The 13230-nt window shown below is 38.3% G+C and overlaps 1 protein-coding gene across 21 annotated transcripts in view; it reads right to left on the reverse strand.

The window, feature by feature from the left end:
* RPS6KC1 (ribosomal protein S6 kinase C1) overlaps positions 1-13230 on the reverse strand; it is a 99833-nt gene that overhangs the window by 11865 nt on the left and 74738 nt on the right. For 10 of the 21 annotated variants that reach the window (XR_015708139.1, XR_015708141.1, XR_015708140.1 and 7 more), the window contains 4 exons: positions 13029-13118; positions 5594-5722; positions 1143-1225; positions 345-440 (listed from right to left, as the gene is read on the reverse strand). Coding sequence is in view for 7 of the 21 variants with exons in the window: in XM_087774346.1 (XP_087630472.1) it covers positions 345-440; positions 1143-1225; positions 5594-5722; positions 13029-13118 (398 nt within the window). In the remaining 14 variants the exon portion in view is untranslated. Of the gene's footprint in view, positions 1-344; positions 441-1142; positions 1226-5435; positions 5516-5593; positions 5723-10616; positions 10725-10839; positions 10941-13028; positions 13119-13230 lie in introns of those variants that run through there. The other 11 variants (XR_015708144.1, XM_087774350.1, XM_087774347.1 and 8 more) reach the window with 8 other exon arrangements.

The following is a 13230-nucleotide window of genomic DNA, read 5'->3' on the forward strand; positions in this document are numbered from 1 at the left end:
TTAGTTTAATTCAATTCATTGCATTTAGGGCAGAATCCTAAAATGTTTATGCATCACCAGCAGGTGTTTCAAAAGCACTCAGCATTGACCAAACTTATTCTTTGAAGAAATGGCAAAACATTCCAGTTTTCTACAGAGACACCTCACAGCAGAAGTCAAAGTTTCCAGATGCAACAAGACAGCTGAGCAAAATTCATCAGTGCTGACAAAAGACCCACCCATGTTCCTGTCAGCAGCTTTCTGTTTTTACATTTACTTCACAGTACCTAAGAACAACTTAGGTATATAAGTATTTGTCCAGTCTACACATGTACCAGTAGAAAACAGATTTTCCCCTCAATTACCTGCTGAATCAGTGATCTGGCCTCCTTTGATACATGGTCTGGTATACTCAAAGAAGTGTGAGTGTTTATTCCTGATGGATGGCACTCAACCAGAGTCTGGAGAAGAAAAAAATAAAAAAGGAAAGCAGGCAGATACATTTATTAATTAAAAATTGTAGTGTTGGATTATCTCCTAGCGTACATGCAAATTAACACACACAGCTAAAATTTCAGTGCTTCTTAGTATGAAGTACTGATTCTGGGAGGAATGTCTACAGGCACTGATGTCCCCCTGGAGATAGTTTTAGAACATTTACGTCTTAGCGCTTGTGCTCTATTGCTCAAATTTGCAGAGTCTGGGAATTTGGTGGACTTTGCTTTCTTCATGCAGAACTGTCAACTAATCACCGGTTTGATTTGGCTGAGCACTCTTTGTCTGAAAATACCGAATTAATGTGTAACAGCAACATATGGTTTCTACACTGTCTCAGGAAATAACACTGAAACTATTAGGGCAAAAATTTTGTAAATGCACAGAAGGAATGATAGAGAACTTTGATTTCACTCTGGGTAAGAGGGCAGCATGGGTTTTGGTTATTTTTTCAGTCCTGAGTTTGATACGGCTTTATCAATTTTTTCTGCTGAAGCTTGAGCATGTTTTGTTTCTTTGGTCCCATGCAGACCAAGCAAATTGAGGGTACTCAGGTTGGCAAAGCACATCTGAGAAAGACAAGCAAGGAAATCACAACTGGGCACACCACTTGTGAGAAACTACTGGCCAAGAGGTCAGTTTTATCGAGTAACTTGCCCCAGCCCTACCTTCCCAGTAAGGAGTTCAAAAAGAATGGCACCCAGGCTCCACCAGTCACAAGCTTCTGTCTCTTCTACGATAGTGCCAACCTCTAAACATGAGACATTTCAATTAATATTAAAAAGGTCAGTTACACCTTCAAAATTAACATATATTTACAAGGTGACTGTTTAATGCTGACAGAACATATACTAAATACCACAGAGCTTTCATTATGCCTGCAATTTAGTTAGCCCTTTAGCCACCTACAGATTGCATTGTTCAAACACAGCAACACTATACATTTCATCCATAATTTGCCTTTTCTGTGCATATATAGGCATTTTCAAGACTTGTAGGCATTACAGTTAGGATGCTTCTATACTCGACTAAAACTGGACAGTGACAGACAGTAAAGCAAAACATGTTTAGAGAATTTACCCTGGTCAGAAGAGCTGGACTGACCAGAGTGGCCTGAAGCATCCCTAAAAGCAGCTCAAGGGAGGTTATAAGAGTCTACTGCATGCCTTAATTTTGTCTTAGAGGGCAGGATTTGTCTCTTGGCTATCCCACACCCTTTGCTGGGATCACCATGGGAGGCTTTTCGCAATAGCCTCTCTTGTCTGTTGGGAACCAGAGAGAGATGCTAAATCTACTTCACATAGACTAACCACGGGTAGCAACTGTCTATCACTGCAGCTCCGCCCAAATTGTGCCTAGGTACAAAAAGTTGTTTTCCCCAGCATCCAGCCAGTACCCAACACTCTCTTATTGTTGTCCATGCACAAGAGACAGTGAAGAGGTGAGATGGGAGTTATAGAGTCCCTTGCCATACACATTCACATATTCTATAGCATGACGCATGCAGAAAACTTAGCCTCCACTGACTCAGGCTTTAAACTACAAAAATTTATTAAATACAAACACACCACACTGTCTGCTCTTAAACAGGCAGAAAAACAGATTGCAATGAAGATGAAATCTTCATTTCGACTGTCAAAAAAATGCAGAAGCTGCACTAAAATAGCTTTGGTGGCAAAAGCCACACCAGCTTTGCAGCAGAGGACAACAATTAGCATATAGTCACATAGTCGGTGCTGTGAAAAGCATTACGGCATGTTCGAAAAATCTTGCTCATCATTTTAGGAGCTTAGCATGAGCATGGCCAAGGAGAACTACAGATGAGTCACACTCCAGGGTCAGGGAAAGGAAGGCGGTAGCCCCAGACCTCCCCAGATGCAGAGATGCACACACACGCCGAGCACGGGGATGTGCAGAGGGCTGCCCCCTCGGACAGCTGCCACACAAGCTGGAAGGCGCTCAGCACCTCAGAGGACTAGGCTGAGGTTGCTGTTGCAAGAGCAACAAGGAAGGATGGCGCAGACATTGTTTCTTTAGGTAGGACATCCCTCACGTTGAAAAGTTTATTACAGTTAATGGCATTTGAATGCCCGATACATCACTATAAGGATGCCACACATTAGAATTTATTCCGTTCCTTACAGACTAATACTTCTATCAGTATCGAGAAACTTTTACAAAGATATAATGGCAGCCACATGAGGAACTGTATCAGCATAATTACAGGCATTTTTAAAATGTTTTAAGATCCCAGGCAAGCATCCAGATGAAGTTGAAATTATGGTAAATTGAGAGAATTTGTGTAAAAATCAAAATCTGTTCTTGCAATTTAATTTTATGTCCCTTCAGAAAGGCAGACCTTCTAGGTAACTGTCCTTGAAAAAAGAAAAACAAAAAAACCAAACTCGGGCCCTTCCACATGAACCAGCTGGTGAAAGGTTTTCATAGAATCTCTCAGTGAAACCTACTGAATGCAAATGCCTTTCCAGTCTGATTGTGATTTCCTAGTGCTGTATGTTCCAATAATGTACATCCAAAAACAAAATAACATGAATGGAAAGTAAAATCTAAAACCAAATACTTTAGGCTTCTTTAGAGCAGAGTTTTCTTTCCCATGTGGCTTGAATCCTGTGGATAGTCTAGACTAAGAGAGCTTTCTTCCAAACAAATGAAGATTTTTATTTTTAAATTAAATTCCACACTTATTCCAGAATAAGGACAGTAAAGCCAAGAGTTAATTAAGACCGACTACTACATTCTCAGTTCCTATACTACCATTAACTTCCCCATATTGACACATCTTGAATTTTAGAATAATTCCACAAAAGGAGATAATCCATTCTTCCCCAAAAACATTCAGTGGGGATGGGCCTCTTGAGTCACAGCCCAATATAAAAAAAATTCTAAAGGTGAAAAAAGCATAATTCTGAGCACAGGGAAAAGAAATATTACAAAAAATTAATTTCTGGGCTTTGGTATTATTTCCTTTTATGTTGACAATCACAGATGCTGATCCAGTTCTTTAAAGCATCAAAGTTACGCTGCCTTCTTTCACAGAATCACACTCTGTTCGTTACGGGGAGTTCATGTAACCTCACTTCCTTCACTGATGAAGAAAATGGACACAGAGTAAGAGTCAAAAAGTAAACTAGAGTCCACTTCTCCAAAATCCAAGCTCATATTTTCAACTGTAAGAACACTTTCAATATATGCCAAGTCAAAACAAATGTCACTGCAGATCTCTTCGGAGAGTAGCACTGAACTCTTCCACCCACTTTTGACCGTGACCAAAATGACACAAGTGGGATAAACTGAGAACAGTCAAGTAACACAGATTTCTCCCTGGGCTGAAGGGCTCTGGCTGGGTTCTCATGCACGCAGCAGAAACTGCGTGATAAATCATCTGTACCGACACAGAACAGAAAACGGAAAACTCAGCTGAGGGGAATATCTGAGTATCCTTTTTTACAGAAACGAAGTTTTAGCTCAGCTTTTCTCCTATTACCCAATGTCTGCTTTCCTGTTGCTTTCCCTAGCTCCCAAAGTTTCCTTACTTCAGAATAAAATAAATGTTTTTCTTAAAAAGGAAAAAAAAAAAATCATTGTGAATACTACAAATAAACATGTGTTGTTTACATTCCCTTACTTCAAACAGGTCACATTACTTCTGATGCAATTCGCTGATCATAATAAGTTCAGGATATCACATCAATATTACTGCATTTTATCTTGACTACACATCATGGGAAAATTTAGAAACTATAGATTATGAAGTGCTTTCAAGTGATACAGAATAGCTAGCTAATGTAATACACTACACAGGGCATATGCTTTTTTTAAAGCTTTAATATTGCCATAAATCTGAACTACAATATCTGCCTTCAACTAAGAAAACATTTTCATCTCAATCCATCAGTAAAGTAATTTAGACAATAAATGGTAGCGACCCATAAGCTTAAGTGAATAACATGGGGATATTTGTGCCAATTCTTTACTTCATGAACCTTGAAACCAAGGACCTTATCCACATTTGTACAAGCATAAACATGTGCACATATGTGCACGGTGTCGGTATTTCTAGGACTAGCAGTACCGAATCTGCAGAAAAAAAATATTCGTATCATTCTCAAATACAAAATCCTTTTATATCAGAGAAATAAAAAAGTAGGGTGAAAAAAAAAAATCAGTAGCTCTTCCAACTTTACTGCAACTTCATTAAAAGGGAGAACTTTCTTCTTTCTCCCTTCCCGATGCGTGCCCATACGACATCTAGCACCAAGCAGCACATGTCAACAGCAATGCTAAATTCCTGCACAGAAGCAACTTCAACAGCAGCCGCTGAGGTAACTGAAGGGAAAGAGATTTGTAAAACACTATCAGGTTCAGATAGAGACAGATGGTACAGGTAAACACTTTCACTAGCCAGCACTGTCCTCCTTCCATAGCAGCTGGTCTCAACTGAAAGGCCATTTTTTTATGGTTTCCATACTTATCTCAATATTTGCATTATACACAGTAATACCTTACTTCCTGGTAAGGGATACGGACCTGACGACGCTCTGTATTTTTTAACAGAAGTGCCAGTTCTAAAGTAGAAAAGCAGAACTTCACCTCTCTTGAACACACATCCTCAATAAAGTTATTAACTGTAACACCAAGGCTGATTTTCTCATTCTTTCTACAGCACCTTAACCTGAAATATACACTTCAGGCTTTTGCTACCACACCTCAAACATTTTCTCCCAAATACAGTTTCCTCCAGGGCTCACAATAAGGCCTCCCAATCAGCACACACCAACACTAGTTAACATAAAAGAAGCCAGGCTTAAAGGTGGACTTATAGCCATTCACTGTGCAACTCAGGCCAGATGGCTTGCAAATCACCAAGCACAAAAACTCAATCAAAAACTTCCGTAAGATAAACTGTAACATCCAGAAAAATGCTTCTGAAGTCAGCTCACAACAAAATAATCTCCAGGTAGAAGTACTGCTTCTCCAGACACCTAAGACTCAGGAAGGGCTTTGCATCGAGGTGGTTCTCCTGGAATTAAGAAGGGAATCATTTGACTCTTGGTGGATTGATAAGAATTTCAAAACCCGAGGAGGCATTTTCCCTTACCCCATGTTTCAAGCAGAAACAGCATACCTCCAAGTATTGCTTCTGCAGTGATAAGAAAACGAGGAGACCCATCTGAACTACCATCAGGTGTCTGAAACCATTCAGGAGGAAATGGACTTGTCCGACATCCTGAAAACACCAGACACAATGTTTTCCCTTTCTGTGGCCATTAAGATAAACAGTATTGCACAAAAAACCGTTAGCGTCGCTTCAGAAATTCTATTTACCTTGCACTCATTTAATTTTAAAAGCTTAATATTTTATCATATTTTACTATCTATATATGTAAAGAAGCATTTGCAGAGAACCGAGTAAAATGAGTCCAAGCTAATTTACTCTAGGCAGACTCACTCAGCCAAGATATCGTAAGATACAGTCACTAAATAACACATCACACAAGCAATCTGGTCATAATGCTTTGCCTAAAATGCTTTAGCAATTTATAAAACACAGTATTGAACCATCTATAGTTAAGTATAAAAAGTTTATCACGGTCTTTAAACAATAAAGTAGTGAGGCAAGTCCAATGAACATCCGCTAAGATCAAATGGAGTATGAAAATAGGAAGTTTGATCTTAAAGGTATTCAAAAACATACGAGCATCTACGTTCCTCTTTGGAAGAAATTTTCTCATGTCACTAGAAGAAAAAAAATTAATAGAGGGAACTCTGTTCTTTCTTCCTTTTAGCAGCCCAAAATGGAATTAAACTTCCTCTAAAATAATCACGTGACAAGAGAGACAAAGAAACTTTTTATTGCTCTGTTATCAAAAAACAAAGCAAACACTAATTAACCTTTCAGCTAGCTCCATTTATTTTCAAAAGGCATCTTCTATACTGTCTTCAAGTTTTAGCCCCATCTGTAATAACAGTAATAATTTAAAAACTAAAATATAAAATAAATAAAAAACAAAACCAACACCACCACACAGGTAAATTACAGTTTCTTCCAGAGTTATTAACTGGCTTTTATGTCAGCCAGACTAAAATACCAGATTTCTACAAATCAACAGCTTCAGTCCATCTTACTGCTTATTGTAGTTACAGAGTCTCCAAAAAAACCACAAGAACATGTACTTCACCTGAAACATGTAGTGTACTCACAACAAGCCTGAGTGCCAAACCACATCAGATTATTTTCAGAAAACACCCGATTCTCTCCCCAAACCTATGCTTTCAATTACCTACTCCAGGTTCAGGACATCTTGCTATTTTGGGAGCAGTCAGTTGTCACTGTTTTCTGTGGGACACTCAGGTGTCTTTGGAGGACCGTACCACTCCAAATGGTTGTTGTAAACTTGTTACTCTCAGCTTCACAATAATCAGTACTTTTTCTGCAGCTCCAGACCTTTCCTCGTTAATCATGCCAGCCGTATATTTTTCTTGTTAATGTTTAGTCCTGTTTTCTATTGCCAGGGCTTTTCAAATCAAGCTAGCCCATCCTTCTGTCCTTGCTGCTCGAAGCTCATTCACCTGCCCTCTTTTTTTTCCTTTCCTTTTTAGGATTATCCTGGATATTAATGCCACACAAAAAGCTAGGACAGAGTCAGAGATAAAATCTACGAAGTCCAGTCTTACACTGTAACCACGGGACCAGCCCACCCCTCCACACCTCTCAGGGTCAATGGCACTTTAATCTACCACAGCTATTTTGCTTCTTAAACAATCTACTCAAATTAAATTGCTATAATACAAAATAGCAGATTTAATGAGCGCCTGCAAACTCCTACTGAAAAACACATACACAAATAACATGCAGGTTTTCCAGAATCAAATATCTATTTGGTAAACAGAGGCAAACCATTTTTTCCTTATTCAGTAAATAAAAATTATAGCATACAGGCTAATAATAGCAACCTAGCAATTTTTATTTTCATGCCATATGTTTTAGGTTATCAGCTGCACTTTGCATCTGTATTTTCAATTGTCTGAGAGCAGAAATGACATCTTCATTTGGGAGTATAAAAATCAGGTTGCACATTGAAACATTTTGGTCTTTTTTGGAACGAAATCCTTTACCCACAAAGCCGCCTTTTTGCTTAGGTTTTGCATTGCGTACAATTAGTAGCAGGTTAGATAAAACCAAATATGCCATATATTTATGTGCAGGCTTCTGTGAAGGCTAGTTTGTCTAAATAAGGCTTGATTATAGCACACAGCTTATGAAAGCATCAGAATAATACGATGCATTACTGATAGCCAGTTTCCTACTTACATTTTCTATGAAGCTAAGCTCCCTTTGGCTTTATGATCTCAACAAGCAAATCTCCAGTTTTTAGTAAACACAGTCTGGTGAAAACTCATTGTTTGGACAAGAAAGAAAAGAGACTCCAAAGGCAGCCCAGTTCTGAAATCTCGTCCGCCGAAAACACTACAAGGATGCAACAGAATGTATCCCTGCTGCTGCAACAAGAACTCGGAGAGTGTAAATAAAACATCTCGTTCACACATCACATTTACACAAGATGATAGACCAGCAAGCCGCTTCTACAACATGACACTTCACAGGTTAGATCGAAAAAGTACCTAAGAGATTACGCTTTGTGAGCAAATCCTCAACTTTATCTGTTTTAGTTGAAGACAGTCTTGACCAGGCTGTGGCGGTAGACAATTTTGTCTTTCTCACAGGTATTAAGCATACTATGAAGGGGCTTTTTTTAAAAACTTACCAATTTGATTTTAAAAATCATGATTATCAAGAATGGAATATAATTATTACTCCATTTAAGAGGTAACAACTCTTTATATTTAAAATCACAAAGTTGGCAAAACTGATACTTAAATAACAGAAGGTGATCATTTGCATTTCAAAATTCATTTATCTTGCTTTTCCCTCAATTAGACCAAAACATGTTGATTCACAGGTTTGTGTGTGTGTTTGTTTCTTTTTTAAACTTATTTATAGAGCAGAATAATGGCCCCCCTGCTAGGCTGGCATTTGCTCAAGTTTCTGTCTGTGTAAATTGAATCTGTTACTGGAATTTTCCCCCCTTCAGAATACCAAGGCACATTAACCAAGAGATAAAGAGATACATTGCCGATACTATCAGCCACCAGGCAGGTGGATAATACGAGAGATTTTTTTGTTAGTTTTGTGGGGTTTTTTGAACAAATATGTGATAAGAGTTCTCAGGAGGTATGGAGAGCAAAGGGCTGTTTAAACAGAAGTGAATCATTCTCATTTGATCTGCTAATAACTTTGTATTCAGACATCAGCTGCTTAGTGCACTTTAGAACATTCAGAAAACAAAGTTACTATAGAGAGGAGGAAAGTTAAAAAAAAAAAAAAAACCAAAAAACAAAACACCACCATATAAACCTCACATTAGTCACCTTAACCATATTAATGCAGCAGAAAATCTCAGTTACAAGTGCTTAATTTCTTCTTTAAAAGCAAACAGGTTATTCTTGGCCAAAGCCCCCACAGTTTTACTTGAAGTGGTATTGAGTTTATAGCGGATGATTTATAATCCATCATTTCCCTTGTGGGTTAGAGAAACAACATTTGACTTATCATAGGTGAACAGCAAAGATTTAGTTTGGCCATTAATCAAAGTATAGCACAGGCGCTACTTTTAAGCATGTGCAGATAGCTTTGTTGTTGCAGTAGTTGGTTCAGCATCAACTTCTTTTTATTGAGTAGTGCTACGGAGGAGTAGAGAGAGTTATCCAGCTTTACCAACAGATTCAACAGCACTATAACACACCACGACTCTGAGTTTGCAAGTACAATTCTTGATATGCAAATCATGACAAATAAACCCCATCTTCCGTCTGCGGTTCTCATGTGAAGTTAGGCAAATTAGAACCAGCAAGTGCAACAGCAAAATCCATTAATGGTACAATGCCACCTGCCGTCAATAGTGGAGAAGTGCCACTTCTTGCAACAGCATTAGCCCTGCTTTTAATTTATGCACGATATAAAATGACAATTGCTATTTCATACAAAATTAATTATATTGCTAGCAGGGAGTGGTATGCAGCTTTTTAAACTCTCTCTTCCCTCATCTTTTTGGCACTTCTCCATTTATGTTTGCGTTTGTTCTATTATTTTATATATACACTGCATAATCTCTTTTCTACATATGCAGTCACATTACCTCTCCGCTTTTTGTAGGATAACAAGAGCTGAGCAAGTCCTTGCTATTCACCATGGCAAGGATCTGATCACTCTTTCTGTACCACTACTACCTTGCTTTGCTTTAATACAAGGTTACAACCTGGGGGACTGAAAGCCTCAAATACAAAATCCTAGATCCTGCAAGCAAGCTCCACATAGTTGGACCTCTATTCTCCCCGGGTACAAAAAGCTTCAACATTAATACATTATTATCCCTATCCCCTCCAGGAATTAGATTCTGACATATAAATTGTAGAATTTAGACTCCATGTTTTCCTTCAACCAATAAAGCAACTTAAAATTTAAATATGTCCTCAGGCACTTCACTGCTAAGCACTTTATACCTTGTGCTGTAAAAAAGTAACACCTGAAACCTCATCAATTAAAAAGATAAAATTGTTTCAAATACATTTTTACCTCTCTCTCATAACTCTGCGATACAATTTCCTACCTATTTTAAATTGAAGATATCCTGCAATCTGTTTAAATTTCACATTCATCCTCTCCTTTTTCTTTTCCTCTTCCTCAAAAAATCAATGCAGAAAAAGAATTGCATCCCAAGACTCACCATTTGTTCTCAGTCTCCAATACCAGACCCTAAAAGACAGTGTTTTGATAAAGACATCTTCCCTTTCTTGCATACTTTTAATGAGCGCATTTAAATAACAAAACATTGAAATCACGTAACATACAAGTTACCACATCCAAATGCTATTCTATCCCGAACTCTGATGAAAACACACACCAAGCTAAACGCATGGAGACAAACTTTTACAAGCCAAATTTCACTGCATCCTTCAGCTAGGAGAGAAAAGGAGAAGGAAGGCTGAGTAACCAGAGGTAGGGCAACACAGCATACAATACTGGAAACACCAGGAAAATTCAAAACAAGATAAAGACTCACTTTGAGTCAGTTTATTTAGTCACTGTGTTGGATTATGATAAGCAATCGGAAGACCTGATGAAATCTTGTGAAGATCACTTGTTCACCTCTACAAAACTGCAGCCCTTCCTTCAGCAGGAAAAAAGCAAGATGTGAGAAACATTTATGATCAGTTTTAAAAAGCAACTTAAAAACAATAAAAAAACCCCAAACTTGCCAATTTCTCTTAAAAGTACTGAACTGAAGCACAAGTATAATTTCAAAATCCTTATTCCAAGAAGCAGCTTGCAGAGCAATGCTATCATGATAAAGGGGAGACATGGGTTCCAGGGTCATGCTACACTCCTGAAAATGAAAAAAGATCATCCGAATAAGGTTTCTTTTTCCTGTAACATCAGAGCCTAAAGAAAGCCCACTAACATGATTATTTTTTTAATAGTGACCAAAAGTTCTAAAGCAAGATTTACCAGCAGCAGTAGCCCTAAGAAAGCTGCTTTGACCTCAGCTATGTACCATTATCGAAGGTACAGGTATTAAATCATTGCTCAGAATAGAACGGCACTTGGCTCCAAAATATATGTTGTACTGCTAAGTTATATGAAATATTACTCTCCTATGCAAAAATTAGCATGAAATAGCTACACTAAGAGCACACTTTGCAGAGATAACATTAAGATCAAGAAATATGAAAGGTAAGAATCAGAGAGCAGTATCAATTCAGCCATCTTGCATATATCTAACATTTGCATTTGCAAACCTTCATCTTGTAGCTCACCAGTTACAGACACACAAAGCAAAGTGCAGCTTGGGGTAGGGGAGAGAGGGCGGAGAGGAGAGGGCAACTTAACCAAGAAAAGCCCGGATGGATACCACACCTGTGCTGTGAGGTGGAAATAATGATGGTGCAGAAAACTTTATTCTTGCATTTGGGGACTTCTAAATATTATTTCAACTGCTCCCTAAACACTTAATTACTGCAGGAGTTGGCTGGTTGGGGCTTAGGGGGCAAAAAAAGCCTCTCTTTGGATCCTCATTAAAATACAGAAAAATGAAGCTTTGACTTTCACAGCTCATTAATGACGACAGGGTGGGAAAAGGCTGCACTTCCATCTTTGCTGCTACTCAACTCGGGAGCGCTTTGTAGGAGGCTGGGTTAGGGAGGCAGGAAAACACCACTCTCTAACAGGATGTCACGCATGTTGGCAACCAGAACACGTTTCTATTTAACAACCACAAGAATTGGTGGGATTCCCCAATTTTCTTGTTCTTGAATTAAAGCGGGGTGAGGGTAGAACAAAGGTGTTGGGTTTGCTTTGATAGGTAAAAAGAATTCTTTTCTGTAATACCTGCCCTTTTGACTTGCACCTGGACAGAAAAGATTTTATTTACTACTTATCTCAAGAGGCTGGCATTCAAATTTTTGTGGAGATCCTACCTTTATTCACAGAGAGCAGCTCCTTACTGTATTTCAGTTGCGGGACTAAGTCACAGAATAAACACCTGATGCCAAACTAAGTTCAGAACTTCCATTGCTGATAACTCTTATTTCTAAATTTTTTGCAGATTTGCAGACTCTGAGCTTGAAGACTACCTGCATGCCAAGCTGCAATGCCTAGCGAGACTACGCGCTCAGCAGAAAGAGTACGTTGGCATTTCAAATTCAGAATAATAAAGAGAAACTGAAAATCTGAATAGCCTCCCACTAATCATTTCAACTCTAAAAGTAGGGGTTTTTAAGCCAGCTATGAAATTTTTAAAGTATGAAGTTATAAGTAAAACACCTGATTTTTGGCTGTCACTACCATTTGACCACTATATTAGCAAAAAATAAATTGGAAAAAGGAAAAGAGGGAGGGCTTGGTTTCAAGTGCCATCTTTGCTATAAAAACCCAAGAGATATTGATTTTATCACCCTCATGATTGATGAAAGCAGTTCTAAGAAAAGAGCTCTCTAAACTATTTCAAAGCCCACTGTAGCTCATCAAAAATGTCAAAGGCATCTCTGAGCCTATTAGGGTTGTATTTTTCAAACTGCTATGGGTTTTTTTCCCCCATGTTCTTTGCATGTATAAATTTTTGTATTTTTAAGGCTCTTAGTGCCATCTTTTCAGTCTGCCTTTCCCGTATTTGCTCTTTTCAGTTATCAAGATGTACTCACGCATAGCAAACAACCGCAAGAAAACAAAACATTCCTTAAATTCACTTAAACAAGACATTCAATATAATTACACTTTATGGAAATGATCTAACAAACACCACCACAGTTCAACAACAAAGCAGTTATGAGCCCTCTAGCTTTTTAAGACATTCAGGAAAAAGCAAAGAAAATTCAGATATTGCATGATCTCGAGCTCTATGCTATAGAGGCTCCGTGAGAAAATGAAAGCTGCTAATCTACTTTCCAAGTGAAACATTGTAGGTGATTGCTCTAACCTGGGGCACAGTACATTCTCTCTATGGCATCGTTGTCACAGGAATCTTCAACCTCCCTCCACCTGCTAAAATACGTTAGCTGAATGTGTCCTAAAAACAAAACGACAGGAGAAATCAAAACATTTTTCCCTTCCATTTTCTGCAGAAGTGAACTGTAATTACTCCTTTTGTAGCTAAAAACAGTATCATTAAGAATAATGGC

The sequence above is a fragment of the Nipponia nippon genome, unplaced genomic scaffold (assembly GCF_047370975.1).
Source record: "Nipponia nippon isolate SJK-2023a ecotype South Korea unplaced genomic scaffold, ASM4737097v1 scaffold_4, whole genome shotgun sequence".
NCBI classification, from domain to species: Eukaryota; Metazoa; Chordata; class Aves; order Pelecaniformes; family Threskiornithidae; genus Nipponia; species Nipponia nippon.